The 27,744-nt window shown below is 40.2% G+C and overlaps 2 protein-coding genes across 9 annotated transcripts in view; both read right to left on the minus strand.

Moving 5' to 3' along the window:
* Positions 1 to 16,174, minus strand: part of ZDHHC2 (zinc finger DHHC-type containing 2) — a 31,508-nt gene extending 15,334 nt beyond the window's left edge. The window contains exons 1-3 of one of the 4 annotated variants that reach the window (XM_021396146.1): positions 15,983 to 16,174; positions 4,769 to 4,795; positions 2,379 to 2,473 (exon numbers count right to left, since the gene is read on the minus strand). In XM_021396146.1, coding sequence (XP_021251821.1) covers positions 2,379 to 2,473; positions 4,769 to 4,795; positions 15,983 to 16,157 — 297 coding nt within the window. In that variant the 5' untranslated portion in view covers positions 16,158 to 16,174. Of the gene's footprint in view, positions 1 to 2,378; positions 2,474 to 4,414; positions 4,490 to 4,768; positions 4,796 to 15,954 lie in introns of those variants that run through there. The other 3 variants (XM_021396148.1, XM_021396147.1, XM_021396149.1) reach the window with 3 other exon arrangements.
* Positions 22,414 to 27,744, minus strand: part of MICU3 (mitochondrial calcium uptake family member 3) — a 49,557-nt gene continuing 44,226 nt past the window's right edge. For 4 of the 5 annotated variants that reach the window (XM_021396141.1, XM_021396139.1, XM_021396138.1 and 1 more), the window contains one exon: positions 22,414 to 25,125. In XM_021396141.1, the coding sequence (XP_021251816.1) occupies positions 25,015 to 25,125 (111 nt within the window). In that variant the 3' untranslated portion in view covers positions 22,414 to 25,014. The remainder of the gene's footprint in view (positions 25,126 to 27,744) is intronic. The other variant, XM_021396140.1, reaches the window with a different exon arrangement.

Genomic DNA, 27,744 nt, shown 5'->3' on the forward strand with positions numbered 1-27,744 from the left:
TATCACTAGCATTTATGTCTATAGAAAGGCTTAAGAGTTAGTCACTATAGTAAGACAATTTTTTCCCCCTAAACAAAAGCAGTGCATGTAAAGCCAAGGGATCAAAAAAAATACAGAGGTAGGAACTCATTTTCACTTCCATAGAGAAGGCATCATTCTAACATCCTGATGATAGCACAGTCTTACTGCAGAAGCTAGTGGTTCACAGTTTAGCCTGAGCTTCTCAGATCACCTTTCATTTTTAACTAGTAAGAATGCACTCCCATTGCTAACATCTAAATTGATTTTAATTGGGTGACAAAAGATTTCTCACTGCAGAAACTCACTTCAGAAGACCTTTGTTTTTATTGCTTCTGTTTTGAAGCATGCAAAGCTATCACTCCATCATTTGGTATTGTTTCTCAGAGTAGTCTTGCAAAACCTTCCAGGAAGCCATCTTCTCTCCCACTTCCACATGCTTGCACCATACAGCTGGTGCAAGCAGGCATGGAATGGCACAGTGTGACCTGAAGCAGTTAGGGTAGCACAGTACTGTTTGTGTTTGAAGCATTTCTCAGGGCAACTATCTCTAATATGAGAGGGATAAGGATAACACACTGAACTTCACAAGTGTCAGGTTAACAATATTTTCAGTTACAAGCCACAGTGCTGGTACTTTAACACTTTTTTCTATTTGTAAAATTTGAAATAACCTTAAAAAGTAGCATGCAGGCTGTGCAATTTGTACCAGCTGCTGTATTCACAAGAACAAAACTCAAAAGCTTTATTCTCTTTTTAGTCCTTGAATGAGTATTTGCTTTAGTTGACAGATAAGTTGAAAGTGCATCCACTTGCATGTACAGACTTTATCCCATAAACTGAAAGCCAAACAGTAACTTAACATCACAAAACATGCTAATTAAATTTTAAAATATTGCCCTAGAAGATTAGCAAAAAGACACAGAACAACACAAGATGTCACTTTGTCAGCAACACCGTGTAAATTCAAAGAACACAAAAACATCACACCCTGCTTCCCATTACCTAGCTTTACTACTTTTAATATAATCTTTGAAGTGCTTGGGTTGCATTCTGTGGTGGCTTTCAAATACTAGCATAATTACTGAGGATTTGTCAAGATGTTTTGAAAGTCTTTTAGCAACACCAGACCAGTGACTTGAAAAGCCTTCTGTTTTATCACTGCAGTCACCATATACATGCATGTATTTTGTGACATAATTACTAAATGAAATTAATTTTTCAATTATTTCCCTCCTCACTGCTCGAAGACGTAGTAAAGGCTGCAGTGTGAAATTCAAGGAATTTCACTTTGAATCATCTACTTGTCTTCACTACATCTGTTTTTAGTGAATGAAAATTATTCAGAGAACAACTCCTGCAAAATAGGCCATAGAAATCACAATTTGTTTATATCATGTTGGCACAGTAGCTCTAGAAGATGAAACTATGAGTCCATCCCAAAAGAAGCGGACATTCATGGGCATTTCAAATACCAGAACAACCACAGGATGCTTCCTCTTGGCTGAGAGGTTCTGTGGCATCTCTTGAGGAAGGTGGGGTGTCTGTACTTAGACAGGATGGAAGAGGCCGAATGCTTCTTTTGGTTGTACCAAGCTGCATGGGGAATAACTTCATTAAGACTATGAAGATTTTTATTTTTATTTTTTTCAGTTAAATCAACGACACAGAACTAAAAGCAACTGCCTTGAGGATACGCAATGCTGAACATAGTTGGGATCTTAATGTTCTTCAAGACAATTGGATCTTTCTCACTGAACACTTCTATACCAGCTGGACTTTGATTTAGGGATATCTATCAACCTTAGACCTTTCTTCCATGTAGCTTTTCAGTACTCATTGCCTCCTGCTTAGTCAGTCCTGGCTTCCCACCATCAGCTTACCCGACTGGGTGCTCATGCCACTACCAAATTCCTTCATATCCAAACAGATGTGGAAGTAGTTTGCATTTAGGGGACAACTGACAAATGCTGACAGGCAACTCAAAATGTGTCTTAAGCACACAGAAATGATTTTTTTCTCCACATAAAAATATACTGCCCTGCAGAGATTTAAGCTGCTAGTTCAAATAACATCCTTTTTTTTTCCCCTCAACTGAAGGGATTTTCCTTTTTTTTAAATATAATAAATATTGTCTCATTTAAAAAAAATAATTCAAATATCTTTAACATTCAGAGGTGTCTTTTTCTTTTTGTTTTTATGCCATTTGCAATCTGACTTATTCCAAATAAGAAGCTGTAACTACTAGCCGTATCTTCCTACAGTGTAAAACCACATGAGATCAGAGACTGCTATTCAAATGCTACAAAATCAGGCACTTGACTAAGCTATTTCAGAAACAAAAGTTAAGTTTATCTTACTTCTTTTGAAGGATTCATTGGCAGAGTAAAGATTGTTTTCCAATATGACCAGACGAACAGCATGAAAAATATGTGGTAAGCGACCAGGCACACAACTAAAATCAAAAAGGAACAGAATTAATACCAACAGACCAGTGATATTATAGTACTTGCAGACAGATACGGTACATGCCACAGGTATTTGCTCTAACAGATGTAAATACAGAGGCCCTGCAGAAGCTCTGCAACAGAAATACCGCAGTGCAACTTTACGTGAGACAAATACAGACTGCATGGGGAAAGTCATTATGCAGGCTACACGTATTTCAAAAGTTTGAGGGGAACTGTTAACAGCCTAGTACCCAGCAAGCGCACTCTCTTTACACATTGGTTACATGCTACTTAATTGACTCATGTCTGCATTTCTGTTTCATAAACAACGTGGTAATTATAGCTACCTAAACAAGAAGGTGTTATAATACCCGAACAACTAGAGTGAGAGGAGACTTAGTGTGCATATGTTACCTGAATAACGACAAAAACTGGTCAAAGTTTTGCTAGATTTTTAAGATTCATTTTTTTAGGAACAGCCCCGCTGCCCTCCAGGTTCTTTAATTTGAAGTGCTCACTACTTTATATTCTTCACAGCAAATGATATATTCAGCAACTTACTTTAAAAAACAAAATAAAACCAAACCAGAAGCCAGTCAACGTTTACCTTGCTGGTCTGTATTTATGAGAACACAGAATGTAACATTCAGTCAAAGAGCCTGCCATGGGCCAATGTATGTTTCTGTTCAAAAGCCCTCACAGTATGTACCAGTCATTCTGCACATTACTACAGGAAGTCACCAGTGATGCCATCAATTCATTACAGTGAACACTAAATCCAAAACTTGTGCTCTCTGATTTACTTGCCCTAGTATACAAGTAGGAACATTTCCTTCAGTTCTTCTTCCTTGGATACAGAATTGGCAAATAAAGGCCAGTTAGGACCACAGCAGTGCAAAATATTTCCCTGCTATACAGATGAACTCAGATTATACAGAGCACAGGGTTACACGGACTCTACAGCTGCCAAATATTCTTTATGCAGGTGCTGTAAACTCTTAAGATCATCAAAAGACATCATAAAGGGAAACCTGTGCACTTTCACTACGCAATCTGAAATACTGTCCTCATATGGTTAGCCTACATATATATGGCTATTCAGCATTAGAGGATTTTCCATAATGCACATCCGATGCTGTACACGAGTGCAGGAAAAGCAGCCCTGAATGTTTTTGTTTGTTGTAGTTTTGCCTCCAGAGTAACTCCTGAATATATGTTTCTGGTACCAATGTTTGTTTATTCAAAAGAAGTGGCAACATGGTAAACATTTATTCTTTTTCACTATACAGTTACAAAAATAAGAAACAAAAGCTAACAAAATCTGAAGAGCGCCATATGTCCTGTTTATAAAAAGAAAAAAATCTCATCAACATACATAAAGAATAGATCTGGAACCCAGAACAATCACAATATCCCAGATTACACTAAATGACTATTTTACTATTGTATGAGCATCTGTCAGAAACAGACCATATTTTTAGCGGAACATTTTTTATCAATTCTAAATAAACCTTGATTCTCTCAATCAAAATTGGTATTATTTAAAACAGCATATTCATGGTAAAAAATGAGGACAAGGCAGGGCATTACATCAGTTTGGTACTCCACACATTTACTAATCTTCATCTGTACTTTATTGTTGCAAGAATGGTAACTGTGATTAGTATTTTCTATCTTTTTCATACATAGGAAGAAAAAAATAGCCTGAAGACATGATTCCCTTTAATATCTGCACAAGACCTAAGCACCTCAATCTTCCAGCACAGCCAAGGTCCTGAGCCATCACTTTTCCCAGGTCTCTCAGTAACCAGTTTTCCCACACTGGGAAATTGGGTAGGAGCTCCACTAATCAGGCAGTCTTATTAATTTCTAGAAGGGTTACATATCTTAAGGGTTCTGTTCATTCAAAGACATTGGCTAAAATGAAGCTGAAGAAAAAAATTCACCTCTCAGTTACGTTATGTCGTACCCTGCATAAACACTGCTCATTTTCAAGAGCCTTCATTTTACAAGAGCCTTCCCTGTTGTGAATTAAAAAAAAAAAAAATGTTCAAAACAGAATATGACAGTTATTTTAGTTGACACCTCAGAAAGCCAGTAAGAAGTGTAAGAAGTTCTCATTTTCCCTCACCTCTATTTTGAATGGCAAAAGCAGTAACAGGATAACAAAGGGAGCTGAGGAACATAAAAAAAACCCACCTCATTTAAGGCTGACTAGATGTGCATCTCAATTTATTGGAAAACTATTTTATTACCCTGATATATGAATTCCACTTATAAGCAGCTAACAAAAATCTTACCTTTTTCTCCAATGATTGTCATTGTTACTGAAAAATGAGAAAGAAAGAGTAAAATTATGTTTAAATAGCAAATGACATAACTGAGTATTTTAAACTTGTTTTTCAAATGAAAAGGGAAGAATCATCATCAAATGATACGAGCTTAAGACCACATACTAACACTTTTACAGCGCAGTTGTATACATTCATCACAGACATAGGTAAATAGCTAATATCAGATTCAATTACTTTCAAAGCTTCCTGTCTCCTACTCACAGGCTCTGTTCCATAGCACCCTCCTTTTATCTGAAGCTGCCCAAGTTTAGCCCAAGAGAAGCCACCTCTGAAGAACTGTTATTTCCTTAGCTGTTGCTCTTCAAGTTATTTACGATGTTCTTTATAATGGTTGTTATTTATATACGTTCTGTTTTTGAGGTTGAGGTTTCAGAGTCCAGAACCTGTTTCGTCAGTGATACCTCAGATCTCCAAGGCACAAAAATCAAAACAGACCAAAATCGACCACAATCAGAATGTTGCCCCCAGCTTTGGGCCCACCAAAACAACCAAGCTGCAAGCCCGGGGAAGAGCCTCCAGGTTGGTAGGACTGGATCAGCCTTGGGAAGGAATGGCTCTGGGAAGACCCAACCCTCCCTCCATGACCTCCAGAGAGGCATCAAGGAGGTAGAGCTGGGCTAATGTAATGGCGTTTGGTGAAGGACAAGAAATATTGGCCATGAATTCAAATGAGAGGATCAGATTTAACGCAAGGAAAACCTTTCCCATCATGAGAACAGTTCACTGGTGAAGTAAGTTGGCCAGAGAGGCTGTGCAGTCTCCACCTTTGGAGACTAGATACAACCTTGAACAACCTGGCTTGATCTCACATCTAACCCTGCTTTGATAAGGGATTTGGACTAGATGGGCTAAATTATTTCAGGTCTATTAAAATGGATATTTGACTATAGTTCTACTAAAAGAAACACCTACCCAAACTGAGTGAAAACAGTAAATAACCATGTTTATAGAGTTCTTACAGAAGTCAGAAAGACACCACAGAAGTCGTGAATTATAAAGAAAACTCTAGGCTTCCCACAACCTTCTGACTTAGATAATTGACAGCACAGCTTGATAAACTAGATATCAACCCAGATGACTGCTAGAAAGAAGCAGAGGGAGCCTGTTTACACATGACTCTAAGTAGCTGAAATGCTGCAGGATGAGAATGTACAAAAACCAGCAAAATTTTAAGTACATAGTCATCCACAAGAAGTAACTGAAAGACATCTTTAGAGCTAATGCGTTAATTTAAGAGCACTGGAGCTCTCAAATTAGGGCAGAGAGCCAGTTCACAAATGCTGATTTTATTCCTCCACTTGGTAAGGATTCTGCATACCTTCATAACCATACCATTACAGTCTGTAACAGCAATTTTGCTAGTCTTCTCAGAATAACTACTCTGCTAACAAAAAAGCCCTAGCCAGGCATACAGTGCAGAAGCACTAATTTCAAACTAAAGTTAACTCAACTAACCTTTGTATTATTTTTCCTCCTATCAAGGGAATGGCTTAGAGCACTGCTGTGAGAGGACTTGTCACCACCCTTTCCCCCCGTTAGGCAATAGATTTTATCCAAAGTTAAGTTGCTTGAGACTTATTTTCTGAACACTGAATCAACATCAGACAAGCACATTCCCTTCCTCCACATATCCTCATCCCTAAAATAGCACAGCTGATGGCGACCAATTAGAATTATTGATTAAGGACAGAGAGAATTTGAATGCTGATGGTCCATCTGCCCACAACAAAAACTCCCTGCATGTATGCATGTAAGGGACCAACTCATCTGACAAATTCAAATTTAGTAATTTCTTTCTCACTGCAAGCCTACAGCTTTTCAAAATTTCTGTGCACCTCTCAGATTAAATATGCTCCTTCAGAGTCTGCATCTGCTCATTGGAACATCTTTTCAGCTTCTGCAATATCTAGCTTGGAAGCCAAGTACTCCTGACAGCAGCTGCAGACCATGAAGGCTAAAACATTAAGTGCCCACAGGTGATTGAGAACCAGCTTTTTGGACACATCTCACCACTGTACTCTCTCTTACACAGTGGCAAAGCTCAGAACTATTCCATGCACTCCTGAGTTGCCCTGACTGAGCAAGATGGAAGTAGAAGCATCAACTCCAGAGAGCAGCCACCATCTTCCACCTTGCCACTCTTTATCTCCACACATATTGCAATGGCTGTTTACAAGGAATCCAGCTGAACTGTTTAGCAAACATCCCCTCTGACAGTGCAGAGGAATATGCAAGATATTCAATGACCCGCAACTTTACACAAAGCAAACTATTACTCCTTCTACTTGAGAGCAGCCCTGCAGAGAAGGACTTGGGGGTCCTGGTGGACGAGAAGCTGGACATGAGCCAGCAGTGTGTGCTTGCATCCTGGAAGGCCAACTATGTTCTGGGCTGCATTAAAAGAGGAGTGGCCAGCAGGGAGAGGGAGGTGATTGTCCCCATCTACTCAGCTCAGGCCCCATCTGGAGCACTGCGTCCAGGCCTGGGACCCCCAGCACAAGAAAGACATGGAGATCTTGGAGAGAGTTCAGAGGAGGGCGACCAAGATGATCTGAGGGCTGGAGCACCTCTCCTATGAGGAAAGGTTGAGGGAACTGGGCTTCTTTAGCTTGGAGAAGAGAACACTCTGGGGAGAACTCATTGTGGCCTTCCAATACTTGAAGGGAGCATATAAACAGGAGGGGGAACGATTGTTTATGAGGGTGGATAGCAATAGGACAAGGGGGAATGGTTTTAAACTGAGACAGGGAGATTTAGGTTAGATATTAGGAGAAAGTTTTTCCACACAGAGGGTGGTGATGCACTGGAACAGGTTGCCCAAGGAGGTTGTGGATGCTCCGTCCCTGGAGGCATTCAAGGCCAGGCTGGACATGGCTCTGGGGAGCCCGGTCTAATGGTTGGTGACCCTGCACTCAGCAGGGGGGGTTGAGACTCGATGATCTTTGAGGTCCTTTTCAACCCAGGCTATTCTATGATTCTGTGCTTGCATCTTTTTAAATCACCTTTGAGAAAGGCACTCTGAAGGAAGTATAAAGTTGTGGGAAAGTAATGAACATGTATCTGCAGTACCACAGGATCAGGGATGAAATAAGATTTGCTATAACTCTCTTTGCTCTCAGATATGGAGGAATTAAACAGCAAAAAAATGAACAGCCCTTACAAATCAAACTTTTCTTTAAATCTCTTGTGAAAAACTATTTTTGTAGAATGACTGCAATATAAAATCTTCTTAGGGTAACTGCAAGGTGTTTATAATTCTAAAAATCATGCAACTTAAGTGCATGGAACAATCACTTTCTAACAAGAAAAAACTGACTAATTTTTAATTTTAACAAAGAAACATTTGCTATTTTGCCCACCTTCTGAACAGCACCCTTGATGTATTTATTAAAAAACCATTCTCTATTTTTTCAGTTGATACAGTGATCTGGCTTTGCAATATTATTCAGCAGTATTTGATTATATAGTCTTTTGTGAATCATTGATACTACTCTTTCTGGTCGTTTCCTCATCTCTCTTCCTAGGGGTTATATTCACTGCTGGTAATGCACAAAAAAGTAGGTCAGAGCATGTACGGTCATTAATAAATATGAGCTTAACTGCTGCACATTCACTTACTGGTAGTCAAATAGCATAGAAATAATAAGTGTAGAAAGCACTTACATCTGCAACGACCAAAAATAAGCACCAAGGACACGCCAAGCCCAATTGTGAAGCAATTTTTACAATTTCGGAGGAAGCAGAATAAAATCCTTTGAAATAGAAGTGGTATGGCAGTTTCCATATTTTCAGAGCCGGAGGTAATTGTAAACCCATGACCTGTCTTCAAGTAGTCAGTAAAAAGTTACAGCTCTGCTCATCTGCGATACTGCAGGGCCATCCTCATTAGCAATTAGCCTTCCGCTGCTACACTGCCAGGATGCCATTTACGGTTCAGTACTAGCAGACTATCACATAATTAGAGCTTCTCTGTTTCATTACACAGCCCACAGACAGTGCTCATCAGCATCAGGGAGCAGGCTGGGACATACATGGGATGTTGGCCAAAGTAGATGCCAACTTCTAGTTCCAGAAGCCTTGTTTCTTGCATGCCATCCACCAAGACACATCACACTCAGTAGTTGAACTGCCAAATACATTGTCTATGCTTGCAAAAAAGTAGCAGCAGACTGGAAACTGAATGTTATGTTACAAAATATAGGTGGAAAAAAAAAAAAGTCAGAGGAAAAAAAATCAGGATGGAAAAAACACAGAGGAGCCTGGGGAATTCATCCCCTGTTAGCTGAGAAAGGCATTCAAACATTAGGAATGCTGCCTTGATAGCCAAATTATCTCAAAACTGCCTAGTATCTCTCCTTCACCACAGAACCACCGTCTGGTTGTTGTTGGCGGGGATCTCAGAGTCCCTCTGCTCCAGCTGGGACACCCAGAGCAGGGTGCCCAGGTCCATATCCAGGGGGCTTTGGGTGGTCTCTTAAGTGGAGACTCCACAGCCTCTGAGCAGCCTGTGCCAGTGCTCTGGCACCCTCACAATAAAGATTTTTTTAAAAACCAAATTAGTTTGCTATCAAGAGGATACCACATCGCTGGGCACGATGACCTGCTGATGTGGTTTGTCACAGCACAGCCTTGGTGAGCTTGCTTCCACAGGTCTGAAGATATCCAGAGAGTACCTCAGCCTCATGACTTCAGCCACAGAGCAGGCTAGGATGACATGGAAAATGACCAGCAAAACAGCCTCTGACTAACTGAAACAGGTCCAGTCACACAACAGCAAGATAGCACGACAAAGGCTGCCAGACTCTACAAATTGTTTGTAAAAGGTTAACTCATGCATACTCTGCCAAGCCACTTTGCACTGGGTCAGACCTTAACACGGGGTTAGAACTGGACTTACCATTTCTTGAAAGACAGCTCATTTTCTCTAGAAATGTTTTATTCTCACCCGTGGAAAAATTAAGTAAGTATCCATCTCCAGATAGCTAGATACAGGGGAAGAAACCTTGCTAGCACAAAATCCCAAAGATCTTGGAAGATAAAAATTAATGTTAAAAAAAAATGTGCATCAGTTTTTCAGCATTAAATCTACCTTGATTTCTAAACCCCAAATCAAAGCTCCTTAGGAGTGAATGTAATGGATTTAAAAAAAAAAAATGGACAAAGCAACGAATTAATTTTTAAATTTAAAATTTTTCTTCCACATTTGATGTACATCTTTGAAATATTTAAAACTTTGGAATGGGAATATCAGATGGATTTAATTCTGAGGCTCTGCAGCCACACCTAGAAATAGTTGTTTCTCTCAAACTTTAAAATAATTTAACATCCCGAACCTGATTCACAAAACTGAGTATGTGTTTTATCTTTATACCACATTTGAAGCAGTAAAACACTGATCTATAAATGCAGTTTAACTCTCTGTACACATAAAAATGTTTTACTGTTGTGACAAATACTCTATCCTTGTCTGAAAAAAAAAAATAAAAAATCAGTGCCAGTAATACAAACCATCACTCTTCTAGACAGAGCAGTGAACTGCATTGATTCAGAATGACAAGGGGGAAGACTCAGCCACCAGTGCTTCATTAAAGGACAAAAGCAACAGAACAGTTCCTGGGAGATTTAAGCTCAGTTTAAGCAGTCCTTAGTAATCCACACATTTGGATTTGGCAGTATTTGTGAATGTGTTGGTAGATTCATTTTAACCCCTAGCACTATGCCCATCAAACTACATCAAAGCCCTCTACTCAGCAGGCAGCTGCTATCCGACAGTCTTTTAGGTAGGGTCAACAAAAACATCACTTGCAAACGGTATGTCCCAAAACAGATCTCATCTTTCACCTCCACAAACTTCTTATTGACTTTCCAAGTCACAAAGAGTACCTTAAAGCTACTCCTAAATAATTAGGATGATCAGACTCTTTATAGCAGAGAAAGAATACATACCAGCAAACACATCTGTACAAGGTGCTATGTATCAAGCAGTGTTACATCTTTAACCAAAGACACAATCCTCTCTGATAATTATATCTTCATCACAGACCTGAGGTTTTCAATTTATAGCCACGGTTTGACCTTCAAGGCACAAAAACTAGAGGTAGTACAGCAGGCACTACACGTAATGAAACATCAGTCTTAATTAACACAGACTTTAACTCAATTTCAGAAGTGGAATTTTTTATTTTTTAACTCTGAGAGAAATCAAATTAAATATAAGAAACTCATGGGAATTGTGCTGGCTAAAATTCAGAAGCCAATTTTACTTCAGCTGTGAGTTTTTAAAACTTTCCCAAAAGTAACCAAAGGTCTCAGAAGAGGGAAAAAAAAAAAATGGTGTTTGCAAAACGTAGTATAAATATACAATTATGCTTTGACCTAAAGCCTTTGCTACCTTAGCAGCAAATGTTCAGATAGGACGTTTGTCAACAATCAATCACATTACAACTTCCATGTATTTCTATAGTAAAGCATAAGCTGTAGATGATTGCAAGACATGAGCAGTAAGTACCATAAATCCTTTGATCCGTTCAGAGAACATATGGAACAAAGAGCTCAAATCCAGTTGACTAAGTCTTGGGCCCGCACTTTTTTTCCTTTCTTTCTGCTGCTCCTGATCCCCTGATGACACTGTGCCATGCCTCTAGGGCATGCATTAATTCTGCCTCTAAATTGTGAAAATTAAGCAGCTTTTTATCCCTCTGTAATTCCATTCCACTGACATTGCATTCAGTCAAATACCTCCATTCAGCACTAACCAGCCTGCTCCTCCATCCATTTCATGACCGTTGACATCTTTAGCAGCTGGGCATTGTGTCACGTTTTTCTGTTCTGTACTGCAGGTAGTGGTGAGCAGAGCATAGTTTCATATTCAAATGCAAAATACCAGGTTGCGGTTTAGGAGCTCTCCTGATTGGACTGCTAACGACTTGTCGCCTCTCCCTTCAACTGCACTGAAGTCACTTACACTTTCCCAAATCAGCCAAACTACTCACCAGGTGGGAATATTTCCTCCCTCTCCCTTCAGTGAAGTCATTAAAAAGACGTGTACAGCTCATTTCTATGCTCCACGACACACTGGTTTACCTTCTTTAAAGTTACAAATTCAGGCTGTATTTCAAGACAAGATTCCCTGACCAAGAGCATTATCGTTCAAATTAAAATCAATATCATGTAAAAATGGATTAAAGATGAATGCATGAAACCAGCGTGTACTTTACCGGACAACCATTTCATCAGCACAGTTGCTGTGACAGATGTTTTTGGTGACAATTTCACCGTCAAATTCCACATTTCCCTTCTTATACATAACTTCAAATCACAACCCGTAGGGAAAAAAAGTATCTCCATATCCAACTGTCAGGAACATTTCCGTCAAACAACTGTCAGAAGCATAACTATGGGTTCTGCCTCACCCAAAGCATAGAGTGGATAACTACTCAAAGCCCCTTATAGTTCTACTAATGGGAGTTAGAGATGCACTAAAGGAGGAAGACAGGAGAAAAATTATTTTCTTTGCATACACAGAACTTACTGGATCCAAAATGCATTTTCTGAGTGTGAACATATGGATGAAGAGGATGGGGGAAAATTCAATTTTCAGTTCATACTGTTGTTCCAGATACCTTAGGTTGAAATTTCACTGGCTTCACTATAAAAACTCAGCATACTAATGGTAAGTAGCCTGTAATTTCTTCTCTTTTTTAAAGTTCATCATTCTTTATGAAATTTTGAAAGGCTTGCAAACAGAGAAGATAAAAACAACGAAAAGAAATATGTTTAAATTTTTCTTCAGTTTAATACTTATGCATGCCCAAATATACACAGACAAGTGGCTGGAGTTAGAAAACCATGAGATTTCACCACGTACTTCCATATGTATTATAACTAAGCATCATTTTGTATTCACTTTATCTCCAGGTGTGATAATTTGGCGTCACATGGAATATTTTTATGGAAGAAATGAATTTGACAAGTTGTGATATCTCACACAAAACTTCATCTGATTTAACCAAAGACTACAAATTAATCAGAGGCAATAAGGTCAAGAAATCCTGGATTAAAACCTTCCCTCTACAGCATGCAGCCTTTTCCAGTACATAGACAGGATTGGTTTTAAGCTGTCTGAAGTCAGTAAGTATTTTCTCATTCCTAAAAATAAGCAGTCATTTCAACACTTGAATTTCTCATCTCTTTGTTCAGAACTCCATACTACTGGATGCATGCTTCCACCAACTTGAAAAAAACAATATTATCCTGCATATTTGTAAGCAATGCCATGATTCATCGTGTTGACATGGCCTTTCAGCTGAGACATTTGCCTTTTATTCTGCTGATCCCAAAAATGGCACTGATGGTCTGGAAAACGTAACGCTCATCTCCAGCACTCACACATAGGTAAACCTCACTCCTTCATTGCTCAAAGATATAATCTGGCCATTCACTCATTAAAGAAAAAAAAATAAAAGCCCCATTTTACTTAAGTGTATTGCTGATCCTAGAAACAAGTCTATCTACACTATCCAGGAAAAATTAGACTGCCGTAAAGACGTAAAGTCTCCAGTACAATGCATGTTCCCTTCCACAGACATCAGTGTTCAGTCCAGCCCTTCAGTGGTGACTTCACATCCTGCCCCCAAAATGACACGCAAAGACACAGTAAGCAGCAGGATTGTCCTTTAGACCCGTAAGAAATAGCATTTCTCACATATTGTGCTAGAGATTCTTTGAAAATAAATTTATTTTGCATTTAACACACTTCTATTAAAACTATTAAAAACTGACTCAACAGCACTTTTAATTCTTGTACTCTATAAATAGCAGGAAAGGATAAACATTTGCTAGTGTTCAAGAACTTTCTCCTTTATCTTAAAGGTTAACGCATGGTAATATCATAGGTCAAAGTTCTCAATTCCCTTTTTCCCCCCCTCAATTTCTAAAGCTATATCATTACCCTCCTCTACCCCCTACCCCCCCCCTTCTAAAACATTACTCAATTCTGTAACTACAATACCCAACAGTCTTAGGGATAAAAGGGGACACCTTAAGGAACTTATTTTTTTCATTTTTAAATGTAAACATTTTCCTTCAATACTCAGACAAAACTGCAAAAACATCCAAACCATTCATTGAAACTCTCATCACTAAAAGCTCAAAGAAACCATTCACATGTGCAGTGCTGCTTGCTGAGTCCTGCTGCACAATGCTTGATGCTGTCTGCTGTACATTGTCTCGTTGCTTGCAGCAGTGACAGCAAGTCACAATCAAACGAGTGTTACACACATCCCCTGAGCCAGCAGCGCTGCAGGAGCAGAGGATGAGTGGAGCACACAGGCTGGCTTCAAAGGCCCGAAATGCTTACAGTCCTTTCCTGCTGTTGGCTTTCGTTCTCAGAGCTGTTAGCTATTCTGTCTGTTGTTTACACTAAATATTCATTAGTGAGACAAGACACAAGTTTGTTTTGTCTTAATATGCCAAAAATGAGGAAAAACATCCAGATATGGATAAGAGATGGAATTAGTGCTAGTAACAGGCAACTGCTATGTTAAATTCCAACACGGGTAAGACAGAAGAAATGGACAGGGAGTAAAGAAAGATTTTGAAAGAAAATTTAAAGAAATGCCTTTGTCCATAGAAAGGACTTCAGTACCCACAGCTTTCCTCACTACAGTCCCTTTCTCTACTCCCCCACATACCATAGCTTACAGTAAGTTTTAAGTCAACTCTACTGTCTAAGCATCAATGACTGTGTGCACTGAGACAGATGCTGACTATAGGGTCACTGCCTTCTGATGCATCCCAGCCTCCTGCTGCCACCTGACAGCCCCTCAGCTGCTTCCCACTGTTTGCAGGACAACACTTCCTCACACTGCCGTGGTCTCTTTGCTCCTCTTGTCAGAATGCAGTGCCCAAATCCCAGCCCTCATCTGAAGAGCAGCACTTAAAACTAACTTTTTTTTTTTTTTTTTAACAAATCCTGTAATGGGCCGCACATGGAGGTGGTGGAGTCACTGTCCCTAGAGGTGTTCAAGAAATGTGGAGATGTGGCACTGAAGGAGGTGGTTAGAGCGCATGGGATGATGGGCTGACTGTTGCGCTAGATGATCTTAGAGGTCTTTTCAACCATAATTATTGTATGAAATTTGAATGCTGTTAGTGGAGGGGGAAAAAAAAGCTATAAGAAGCTCATCCTCAATGCAGCAAGTACCCCATAGCAAGAGCTGGTGCCTTTCACCCAAAGAGAGGTGCTAGGCCTAGAAACCATGGCTGCTGCAACGCCCCAGCTGTGCAGCCAAGCACCTGTACTACACAAGACCTCTCATCACATTCTTAAAAAGTACATATATATCCCAAATTAGTTACCAGACTGCTAAGATTTTTAACACAGACAGCTGAAGTCCGGCAAAGTTGCACAGCCATACAAATGCACCGAGCTTGACCAGGGTGTTCCCCCTCATCCTCGTCCACTGAACTGACGCCGAGCAGCTCGATGGTCCCTGAACCTCACCTCTTACATCAGAGTGAAGGGGAAGCAACAGATAATTTGCGTTCCTTTGTGCTACGGAACATCTACTTTCAAATGAAAACCGCGAAGCATCTAAACACCATGACACATCCAAAACTCCTACAAGATGCCTTCCAACACGAACTGAAGTCGGCTCAGGGAGCCGAGCTGGCATGCTGTGTAACAGACCCTCCTGGTTCGACTGCCCTAACCCAACCAGCTCGCACCAGCGCGCGGTAACCACCGCCCGAGCGGTCGCGGAGCGCCAAGCCGCAGCCGGGTGACTTCCGAGGGCACGGCAGCGGCCGGCGTCACGTCCCCGCCGGGAGCAGTGGCAGCTCCCGGAGGGCCGACCAGCGGCACGGGGAGCCCCGCTGCCCCAAGCCTTCTGCCCGCACCGCTCCCTGACCGGGAACTCTCCGGTACCTCTCCGTGCCGGCCGGCAGGAGTCCCTGCTCCCGCACGCAGCTGTGCAAGGAGAGAGGAGCGCTAACTGTGCTCGTGCTACCTGCACGAGCTGCAGCTCCGGCCGCGGCCGCAGGCGTGGCGGCGGAGCGGACAAACAACGGGCCGCGCCCCCCAGCTCCCGACCCGCCCGTCCCGTGGAGCCCGCTGCCTCCCTCCCTCCTACCCTTCCCTCTCTGCCCGGCGGCACTCACGCAGGCAGAGCTGGGTGACATAGGCGTAGTAGGACCAGCAGAGGATGCTGGATATGAAGAGCACGGGCACCCAGTAGAGCAGCCGCTGGCAGCGCCGCCGCACGCCGCCCCAGCCGCCCGCCGCCCCGGCTGCAGGCGCGGAGGGCGCCGCCGCCGCCATCTTCCCGCACCGCATCCCGGCCGCGCACTCCGCGGCCCGCGGCCCGGCCGCACATCCCCGCCCCATCGGGTCCCTCCCTCCGCGCTCCTCCCCCGCGTGGGGCGGCCCTGCCCGCCCATCGCCGTCGCCACCGGGACGGGCTGGGGGCGCAGCCCTGACCCCGGACCTCAAGCGCTGGGCTCGGGCAGATGTGCTGCAGGGTTGGGGCTGGGTTTGGGGATCCTGGGGTTCTTTATGGTGCCTCCACCATCTTTTTGCACCCAGAGCTGGTGATATTTAACCTCCCTTGAAAACGCATTAAAAACACTAGGACAAGTGCTGCCCGGTTCGCAGGCAGTGTTGCACAGTTAGCGATAAAACCTCACGCGCTGCTAAGTAATGACTGGCAGGCGTTGCAGCAGGCGTTGCGAGGCTGCTGGAGCCCCGGCACCGCGCGGTGCTGGCAACGGGATGCTTGGCGGCATGCAGCTGCTGACTCACACTTCCCAAAGTTACGGGCATCGTCATCAAACGGCTCTGAGGTGTCCCCGCAAATCCAGGCTGCCTTACGGGATGCACAGCCGAATCCTGGCTGAGGTATCAGAAATGCCAGGAAGGGCCCAGTCCCTGCAGGCTGCTGGAAGCTCCCAGAGTGCTGGCGGTGCAGTGAGTGTGGGGAGCTGGGGGCACAGAATGTGTCCACACTTGGAAAAAGGCTCCATAATGTCCCACACAGGAGACCATGGCTGCAGCAAAGTAATGGCAATGCAGCTGCTGTTGTTTAGAAACAGGATGCGAGACAGAGAAAAAAAACACCACCATAAAATATGACAAAAACAACAGAGGTGTGCCACCAGGTTACAAAATATGAGGTTGAGTTGTTGGCATGTTTATTACATTCACAGAAAAAGGATTTGGCCATATAGGTGCAGTGTTTTTAATGTTAGATTAGGCAAGGGAATTCCAGTTAGCCTTGGTGAACTGGGTGAATGAGCAATGCAGAATTACACGCTGAGGGGAAAGTGTAAAGCTATAAAATATGCCATGGCAGGAGATCATCTTCACCCATTCAAGAAGAAGACTGGTGAATGGCTCAATGGAACCATCTCATCAATGTACAGTTGTTATATACAAGAAAGGAACAAAATACTGTGCCATGGAAATACTGGAATATAATGATACGAAAATCACAGAATCATAGAATCGTAGAATGGCTTGAGTTGGAAGGGACCCCAAGGATCAGCAAGCTCCAACCCCCCTGCTGCATGCAGGGCTGCCAGCCTCCACATCTAATACTGACTAGGCTGCCCAGGACCCCATCCAACCTGGCCTTGAATACCTCCAGGTATGGGGCATCCACAACCTCTCTGGGCAGCCTGTTCCAGCACCTCACCACTTTCATAGTAAAGAACTTCCCCTGATACCCAACCTAAATCTTCCCTCCTTCAACTTAAAACCATTTCCCCTTGTCTTGCCATTATCTAGCCTTGTAAAGAGTTGACTCCCCTCCTGTTTGTAGGCTCCCTTTAGGTACTGGAAAACTGCAATGAGGTCACCCCGCAACCTTCTTTTCTCCAGGCTGAACAAGCCCAGCTCCCTCAGCCTGTCTTAGTAGGGGAGGTGCTCCAGCCCTCTGATCGTCTTTGTGGCCCTCCTCTGGACCCTCTTTAACAGCTCCCTTTCTTTCTTGTACTGGGGGCCCCAGGCCTGGACGCAGTACTCCAGATGGGGCCTCACGAGGGCAAAGAAGAGAGGGACCATCACCTCCCTCTCCCTGCTGGCCACCCCTCTTCTGATGGAGCCCAGGATACCATTTGCTTTCCAAGCTGCAAGAGCATACTGCTGGCTTGTATTACGTTTTTCATCCACCAGGACCCGAAAAATATTCTGCATCGTATGGAATTATGGTATGGAATTTGCTTATAATATCTTCTAGAGTTTGAATTGAAATAGGGCAATCTAAAACAGGTAAGGGAAGGGAACAAATTAAAATGAAAAGGTAAAGATACAGCAAGAGGTACTGAAAAACTAAATGTGATATTCATACATAAACAAGAGGATAGGGACCAAAACCAATGTGACATAGACAATAAAACCACTTGGTTTTAATTAATGAATTTAATTTTTAATTTATTATGCAAGTCATTGCCAAGACAAAAATTTTAATGCAACAAACATTTAAAGGATTTGACTTGAGTCAAAATGAAAATACCCATAGTTATTCAAAACAGATTTCAAGAGTATGGAGAGCAAAATTACCACTGCCTGAAGGCATGCCCTCTGCTTCATTGGCAAAAGTTCAAAGAAGTGAAGGTAATTTAATCCATTTGATGGCTTTTCATACACTTATTTGGAAATAAGTGACAGTAACCTCTCTTAGAAAATGCACCTGGTGTGTTGTGTATTTCCAGGGATATAGGGCTGGACCATGTTCTCATGTATGCATAAGGATGAGTAGGTCTTTGTATCATACCTGGGGTCTACGGAAAGCTTCTTAATGGTATCATAATTTTTGTAAATATTATGTGTTATTTAAACAGTCACCATATGTGGTATGTTTGACCTAATTCTCAAATGTTCCAATACCCATTTGTTTGTCCCCTCATGAATTTTTTGAAGAATACAGAAAAAAAGGAGCAGCACTTCACTGTCTTCTGTTCCTTAACACTCCCAAAGTGCACAGACAGCACCTGCCATGCTGATGTCTTTATGCTGGCAAAACCGTTCTTGTGATGTTGTACCATTTTAAAATGCTGCATATTATACAGGACATACAACAACACATGGCAGGGAAACATGCTACGTAGCAAAGACCTTATAACAAAGTAATACATTCTTTAAAGACCTCAAATTAGATTGCACATTTTCTGGTCAGAAGCTCTTTATTGCCCCTCCATGGAAGTGGGCATCTGTAGTCTGGCTTTCTGACTTCCATGGATGCTACCATTCTCCTCTCACTGCTCAGATTCCACAACAATTGGGATTTTTTTTTTTTAAATTTTGTATAATAATAGCTATTAATTCTATTTAATATGGCATACTCTTTATGAGGGCTCCAAAATCATGTTCATTCTGGTTCAAAATTAGTCTGTTTAGTGAAACAAACAGGCCAACTTTACTTCAGTTTGTCCAGGACCAGATAAACCTGCCTTGGCTGATGCTCATTACCATGAAGCATCTTTTGGTCAGAGTGCAGTAGAGGGTCTTTCCCTCCTGCCCTCACCCCGTGCCTGTCCCTCTGACTCCATGCCCATTGCCTCCACAGCTCTACCACTCTCCAGAGAAACCTTCCTCTTCCTCCTCCCTCTTCATGCTGTGGTGAGGCCTCTAAAGAGGTTAATTAGAACAGAAAACCTCAAGAGAGCATATTAAGAGGATTTATTGCATTATGGCAAAAGTAAATCGTAATAGGGATAACCTAAACGGTTAGGTCGTCATAGATAGGTTTCCTGACTGATTGCGCTCAGGTAGCCTCTCTGCAATTATTTGGGCCATGGCGTGCTGTTGCTCACACAAATATAGACAGAGAAAACAAAGGCAATCGACTGTCTTGTCTTGTCAGGAGCTAGGCAGCGTGAAGCTGGATCTGAAGGGGAAGCCTCGGTATGTTTAGCTTACCCTCTTTCCCTTAGCATCTCACTTGGCAAGGTCCTTATCAGATGGTGATAATGAAACAGGTGCTCTTGTCTTCCACACACTCTGACAGGGAGGTTCCTGCTTTGGGTATAGAAGCAGAGAGTGTTAATAGCACCTCTTTCCACAGGAAGCTGTCTTCATGACTTCTGTAGAGGTCTAGTTTAAATATATTATTGTGCAAGTTGAAGGCACCACCTTGAGATAAATGTTACACCACGGTTGTTGGTGCTGACTTTATGAGTTCTTTGACATTACTGTTAGATCATGCTGTATTTCTACAATGCCTGCTGTATACGGGTAGCTCTTAACAGCATCCTGGTGCATTTAAGAAGTGAGAAACTGCTCTAGAAATTCTGATCTTAGCAAGTCATTCAGCTACAGCAAACAGTAGGACAAGGTCTGTAGATATCTAGTGAAATTATGCAGGCACCTTGAATGTATTTTAACACGTGATAAACAGCTCCTGATAATCAATCTTGTAAAGTAATAGCAGCAAAATAGAAGGAAATATCAAGGAGGGAGAACGTTTCATATGGCAGAGAGAAATGATCTGTAATTGATAATTTGGCATAAAGAATCTCTTCAGAGCTCTGTTTTGTAACAGTCTGGAAAGTAATAACATTTCAAACCAATAAGAATAAAAAAGTAAAATGAGCCATAAAAGAAAATAACCAGAACAACGATTGTGTAAATTGTCAGCGTTCTCCTTAATGTATATGCGGTTTAAATACTCAAATACTGCAGGGAGAAAGCATTTGTCAGGCTTAGGTTGGGAATTACTTCATCATTCATTCAGCTTCCCAAGGATTTAATATCCAGAGATGCCCACAGACGTTTGCATTTACAGCCCATTCATGAGTTATGACAAGTAGCTGGAAGCACAACACGTGCAACAGCGATAAAATTCCACCGAATGCCTAAGACTACCATTACAACAACTGAGTGTGGAAAAACAAGACTTCATATTGTGAACTCATTTTAAATTGTCACAGATTTACTGAATGCTAGAATTGTCTTCAAGTCACAAAGCATGATTCTTCCTACAATCTCATAATAATCTTCTGATTATTTTAAGCACAGTATTTTAGAAATATAATTTTTTATTTGGTCAGTTAAAGACTCCCAAACAAGGTATATGCAGAATGTTGTTAGTGCTGAATAAACACACATTAAAAATGCTTTTAAATGAAGAAGTTTTCTTTAGAAAATAACCTTAGAAAAGGTTACACCATTTCTAACCGGCCAATGGGATTCTGCACAATGCAAAAATCATGCAAAAATTGAGCCCTGTGGAGTGCAATGCCCCTGAAAAGCTCTTTGTAAGAAAGCTTATCTTGGTGATACCATGTGTTGTGTGCACCTCTGGTTTCTGCCCTTTGGGGTAGCAGTTTCTTAGCTTAATGACTTACTCCCAAAGTAGGCATCTGAGTTGAGAACTATCAGTTTGACAACCAAACATTATGTGTATGCTACAGATGCTTTTATTATTAAATCAGGGCTCTCCTGCAAGTGATTGAAACCTGTTTATACACAGGTAATGCCCTGAAATGCCTTGACAGGGCCGAGCAACTCCATGTTTTGTTCATACATCTAGGTTTGAGTGTTGTCCAGCAATGAGATACCTGCCCACGCTCCCGCTTTCCATTGCCAGGGAGCCTCAGAATATGACTGCACAAAATGCTGTAATGCTTTTCTTTCCCCTTCTCAATAGTCTGTGGGCTAGGCTTTGGCAATTTGTCCACTATCCTTATGAAGCTATATAGAAAATGACTGGACTAGAGAAAGTAAAGGCTTTGATAGCTTCTCGGGGCATTTGCCACAAACAGGGACTCCTGGATTCCTGTTCCTGCTCCTTGTGCCATGCTTTATCGTGTGATTTCAAGTGCAGGGGCACATTCTATTCATAAGCTACATTGTTGCTGGCAAGAAGCACAATTTGCTAGCACATACCACAGCAGCACAAGTCTCTGAATCCAGACTGCCATCATCCTGTTCTTCATTTCTGCTTCTGGCAAATATATTGGACCCATGTCAGCCAACATGCAGCTCCATTTTTGCTGTCAGCAGCCTCTAGTGACACTCCTACACTCGGGGCTGCCTGGTTAACTAGTTCAGCTAGCTTGCTGGTTTAAAACAGGTTGCAGTATTTCTGGATCTCATGCAATTCTCTACATGCACTTGTAAGAATGCCTATGTGACTAATTTAAGGCTCAGTATCTTGTGGCAGAGATTTCCATACCCAAAAGGTGGCTTTTTTTTTTTTTTTCTTTTTTTTCTTTTTTTTCTTTTTTTTCTTTTACAGCATTTCACTCAGCAATACACCCTTTTGAATCAAGGTTGTAGCTTCTAGATCAGGGTTAGAGTGAGCTGGGTTCATTCTTTCAAAATAGAAATTATACCTCAGATAAATAACCTAAAACTGCTTAACAGTAAACCCAGTTATTAAAAAAACTTTGTTTACAGCTGTAGCTGTTTAAAATGAAGGAGGATTATAAATCCGTAAATGAAAAATTTGCAATGGATACTATGAAACAGGAGCTGGAACAGTGCCTGTGCAACGACATTCATTTCATTTATTTTTTAAATTAAGGTGGACAGATAAGTACATAGCTTTGTGTACTTCAAAACAACAACAACAACAAACCACCAAAACAGCTGACCAGGAGTAGTAGTTTATTCACTTAGATTGAACAGAAACGTATTACTAGAACTTAAATATGTTTAATGTGCTGCTATTTCTATGCATGTTTATATATATGAGGTATTTCATATTACAATTTTTAAGAATACTAATACCTTCTATGGAACTCTTCTTGTTAACAATAATGTTAGCCTGTGGGAGGAATTTGTAAGTCAAAGTAGTGGTAGAAATTAACATTACCCATTCAAGATTAACACACACCCCATGTATTTAATTATATTTTTGTGCATAAGAAGAACTTACTTAATCTATCCAAGGGCACCACCTGCTGACAGCTTCAGAGTGCCATACAAAAGCTATCATGGACTTTGAAGTATTGGGAAAAATACTGTACATTCAGACCTCATATACAGTAGAAAACACATTTGCTTTGGCTCAACTTTAAGGGGAGTTCAGACACAGTATTGCTATAGTTTTGCTTCAGGTTCATTTCTTGAATAGTCAGATTTTGGTCTGATTTTTCTCCTTTTACAAGTATTAGTTTAAAACAGTTAATGGCAAAAGAACTCCAGACATGCCCCTAGAGCTTGACAGATCATTCATTCGAGATTGTTATGCAAACAAAGTGAACCAAAAGAAAGTTTTTAGGTGGAATTTTAGGTGGAAAATAGGAGACCGAATAACTATAGGAAAGCAGGCAGTTTGACCAACAACACACAATTTTAATAATACACACTGCAATGAGAATTAGTTTCAAGTGCATTTACTTTGAAATAAAATGCATATATTCATATTCTACATTACATATATTACTATTATTAAACATGAAAAAAATATTCTTAAAAAATAATCTGACACTTTTCACATTCTATTTTATACTGAGTGACTATAGTTAGGAAATATATAGGAAAATGATAAAATTGTGTCAAGCCAGCCATAAAAGCAAAGTGCACTATTGCCAACAGTAATGAAGGAGACAAATGATGATGGTGCTACTGCCTACTCCAATGGGAGAACCACTGGTGAGAGAGCAGTAGTGACTGAAGAGGAATGAGGGGAACTCCTTCAATAACTCCCTAATCCTTCTTTCCATTTCTTTTGTCTTTCATCACTGAAGTAGCAAACTGGGTTTTACTTACACTGACAAGAAGCAGTGAGACAGCTCTGTGCACCAAGATGATACATTGAATACTAATGATTCCCTAAAACAAACACAGGGATTACATCTTATCCATGTTCTGTTGTGTCAATTCAAGAACCCCTACACAAATCTCTACTGATTCTTTTCATATTGTCAGGAGTTTAAGGTTGAAATCTTTCAAGGCATAGATTGTTCCTAAGCAAATACAGATGTATTTAGCATCCAGCTCACCTTTCCAAAAACTAAATAAAAATTGTGTTTGTGTTTCTTGAGATCTAACACACAACATGTAACAGTCATCTTGAAAGGGAGTAAGAAAAAAACACTGCTGCAGAATATCAAAGAAAACAATTAAGAGGAAAACCCAAATGTAACAATGTTTTTATGAATGTTTCAGTATTATCTAAACATACAGGCCATGAAAGGTCACAGTGGCTACTGACTACCTATAGTCTCCATCACCTCAGTAAGGCCTAATTTATGTCTAATATTTGATGTGTAATATTCAAATATTAGTAAGTGTTGCTCTGTGCTGCTGCATGCATTCAGTTTTGCTTTGCTTTTTTGTTTGACACAAACAGAAGTTGTTTATTTTTCAGATGCTGCATTCCAGAGTAGTGAGTTAGAGAACAATAATTTCTACTCAATGCCACGTCTTCATATAAAAGTGCACTATTCACAAGAAACACAATTTTACTCTACCAGAAATATGTAAGTGAGCATACACATGGAAATAAGGTTTATAATAAATATTATAAAGTGTGTTACTTAACATGAATTTGAATATTTTGACTTTCCTTCAACACATTACACATAAGACATCTTAAAATCAGTACAATTTTTAAAGGATTAAATTAATAAAGATAATAATAAGACTTAGAGAATCTGAACATTACAGTTCATACAGTACCTCTCTTAGGTAAATACCTATCTTTCACATTATAATCAATAATTTTACCGTAACAGCTTTGTTAGCTTCTAAGAGTAATTTGCACATTCAATTCATATGTAATTGTTATGCTACATAAAGCATTCTCATTCCCAATTTAGCACAAACATTTAATAGTGTTCTTCTGAAAGCAAATTCGCAGTTTAAGTTGATATAGGCAGTTTCTCTCCATTGCCAAAATGTTTGCTTAGTCAGGTGTAATACTTATTTTTGTTCTCCTTTATGTGAGAAACATATCTCAAAATAATAACAAATATTCAAAATGCATTCTTATGAAAAAGACTTATGCCAATCAGACTACAGCTTGTCATTTAAATGAAATACATTTAAATGTATTCACAATACATTTAACACAATACAACACAAAAGTGGTTGTACGAATTCTATACTTTTAGTGGAAAAGTAGTCCTGTGTTTTCTACTGCAACTGGAAGATTCATGATTCACCCGGGTTAGCCTGTTCTTCAACCAGAATTTATAGGAATAAATATAGTTCTAACCAGTGCACATGATCCTGCTTTCTTTCTTTATCTCAGCATATCTCGTCTCCGAAATTGTTTCCATAGATCTCTGAGATGTTCACTGGTTACAGTCATCACGCAAGAGTAATACTCCTTCCAACCATACTTGGGACTCTCCTGTGAAAAGTGAAAAACATATAGTTGGAAAAAGACATTTTTCACTAAATAATACATTAAATTTTACTCAAACTCATACTGACTTGATATATATTTTAGTATTAAAATCATGAAAGATCAAATACTTCAATGGCCCAAAAATACTTAAAATGAGGTTTATACATGTATATGTAGGGTAAGTTTTAAAAATACATCCCCACCTCACAGCACACAATTAGCATTCAACAAAAAACTTATTTATATCAAAAGCTTTAAGAAAGGACTTCCTCCTCATTCAAGTATGTCCTACTCTCTATAGTTTTGTTTCTTCCTTCTCTGTGTTGACATTTCACTAAGAAGTTCACCTCTAGCACAAAATAAAGAAAATAGAAAATTACTGACATTCATGAAACTGAGGCATCATCAAAAGCCAAATAAAATCTAGATAGATTTTATGAATGCTTCTTTATACTAGGTCACTTTATGTCCTAAACTGCATTGTAGTACAGTAACATTAATAAGTGCTGTGATCATGGATGCCCCATCCCTAGAAGTGTTCAAGATGGGACTTGTGGCAACCTAATCTACTGGAAGGTGTCCCTGCCTGTGGCAGGGGGGTTGGAACTATCTGAGCTTCAAGGTCTCTTCTGTTCTGTGATTCTATGGATAAGTGTCCATTGAATAGAGAGGAATAATGGCCCAGAGCTGGCTGGGGTGTCTCCCTAGGCTGTATGCTGCCTGTAAGAATCACTGGATCGCCTTATTTCTTCCACTATGTCTCACTTCAGAAGCCTATTTTGATAGTACATACAAAAAGATGGAGCAAGATTAAATATTATAGCAAGAAACAGGCTAAGGAAGGAACAAGAATCATGTAGGTCCCTCCAAAAGTAATACCTCCTATTTATTTCCATGGAAACTACAACAAATCCAAAGAGCACAATAACATTACTTAATGGAGCAAATTCTCAGCTACAAAATATTGTTTTTCAACACAGTCACCACCATTAGCTATGCATTTTCACCAGTGATGAACAAGAGCCTGCATGCAGCACTTGTAAAAACCTGTGCCAGTGGTGGTGAACCACTGCTGTTGTCACCATTGCCGAAATGCACCACTCATCACCTCAGTGTGCTCACATCCACTGTCTGGAATCCATAAACTTTCAGCAAGCATTGGTGAATGTCAATGGGTGCAATTTTTTTTGCAGTGAAGAATTCAATTGCACACCTTTGCTTCACATGCACTCCCATGTCAGATGCCTTATTGTCAGACATCTCCTCTGCTGCCATCTGTCATATGGCAAAAAAAATTGATGGAATATTGGTGGGAAGGTTCAGCCTCTACTGCTATACCACCAGCATCCACTTCTGATGTCATGGGCCAACTTAATACAATCGGAGGCTTTACTTTCGGAGCAGCCCTCCTATTGTAGATGAATCACAAGCATTTACAAGTAATTTTAAATTGTAATCCATCAGTATCTGGAGGCAAGTGGTTACAGTGTCAAGGTGAAAGATTTTCTGATAGCTTGTTTTGGTTAAACTGTGTGAAGTTGTTTAAAATATTGTGCCAACACAGTATATTAAAACCAACTATTACAGAATGAAGCCTACATTCCATATATTCTTATTACTCATCTTGCATAATTAAAAACATAGAATATTATGCAGAAGTTGTAAATATTCAGAAAACAATTTAATCAGCACTATATAACACATACTTCAAATGAAATATTAGAAACAATACTTACAAGAATGTAATTTAGTTGAGATTTATGATCAATTTTATTAAAAATGCATTACTTGCAAAATGCATTGTGTTATTGAACAAAACACATTCAGTTGATTAACTAGTGCCCTAAGATATGCATTTCCTTTTTATTTTATTAAACAAGTTCAGAGAAATATTTGTGAAAAGCAGTAAAAGAAACACTGAACCACTCAAACAGTTCATTTACTTCTAAATGTATGCATCCTTATTGTTTCTACTCTCAGTGTACAAAACTTACAGAAAGAACATGTTGTTCACATTCTCTAATGTTTTCACATTCCACTGGAACATTTTCCTACCACTGTATCCAGATATGTTCTTAAGGAACTAGTCAGTTTTGGCATCAAAAGTCTGAGTTCTGTAACTTCCAGTTACATTTGTAAGATGTCTAAGGTGTGGCTATCACACATTTCTCACTTCATCTATTTCTGAGATTAAGTTTAAAAAAACACAAAGAGGCTGTAACTTCTTTTTTTTTTCTGATAGATGCATTCAACCATGGCATATTAGAGAAGTATGGAAACCAGAAGCTTTCATATTACTAACCACATGACAAACCAGAAGACAGAAGATAGCAGTTTATTGTTGAAATCCAAATTAGGTTCTAAATTCATGCTAGAGTCTTTCATGTCTTTCTCAAAATGGAATTTTCTTCCCCAGTAGCCCCCTCCCTCCCTTTTTTAAAAACCTATTATTACTTCCTAAAAAAACTTAATTAGAGATTTAGAAAACCCACAGAGTTCAGACTATCTAGCAAACAGTTCTTTTAATGCAAAAATGTTAAAATATTCAAGAATGTATTGGGATTTACATTTCAGTTTCTTTACAATTATGACAGAATATTTACCTTTAGTACTGTAAAAGTC

Source organism: Numida meleagris, chromosome 4 (genome assembly GCF_002078875.1).
Source record: "Numida meleagris isolate 19003 breed g44 Domestic line chromosome 4, NumMel1.0, whole genome shotgun sequence".
NCBI classification, from domain to species: domain Eukaryota; kingdom Metazoa; phylum Chordata; class Aves; order Galliformes; family Numididae; genus Numida; species Numida meleagris.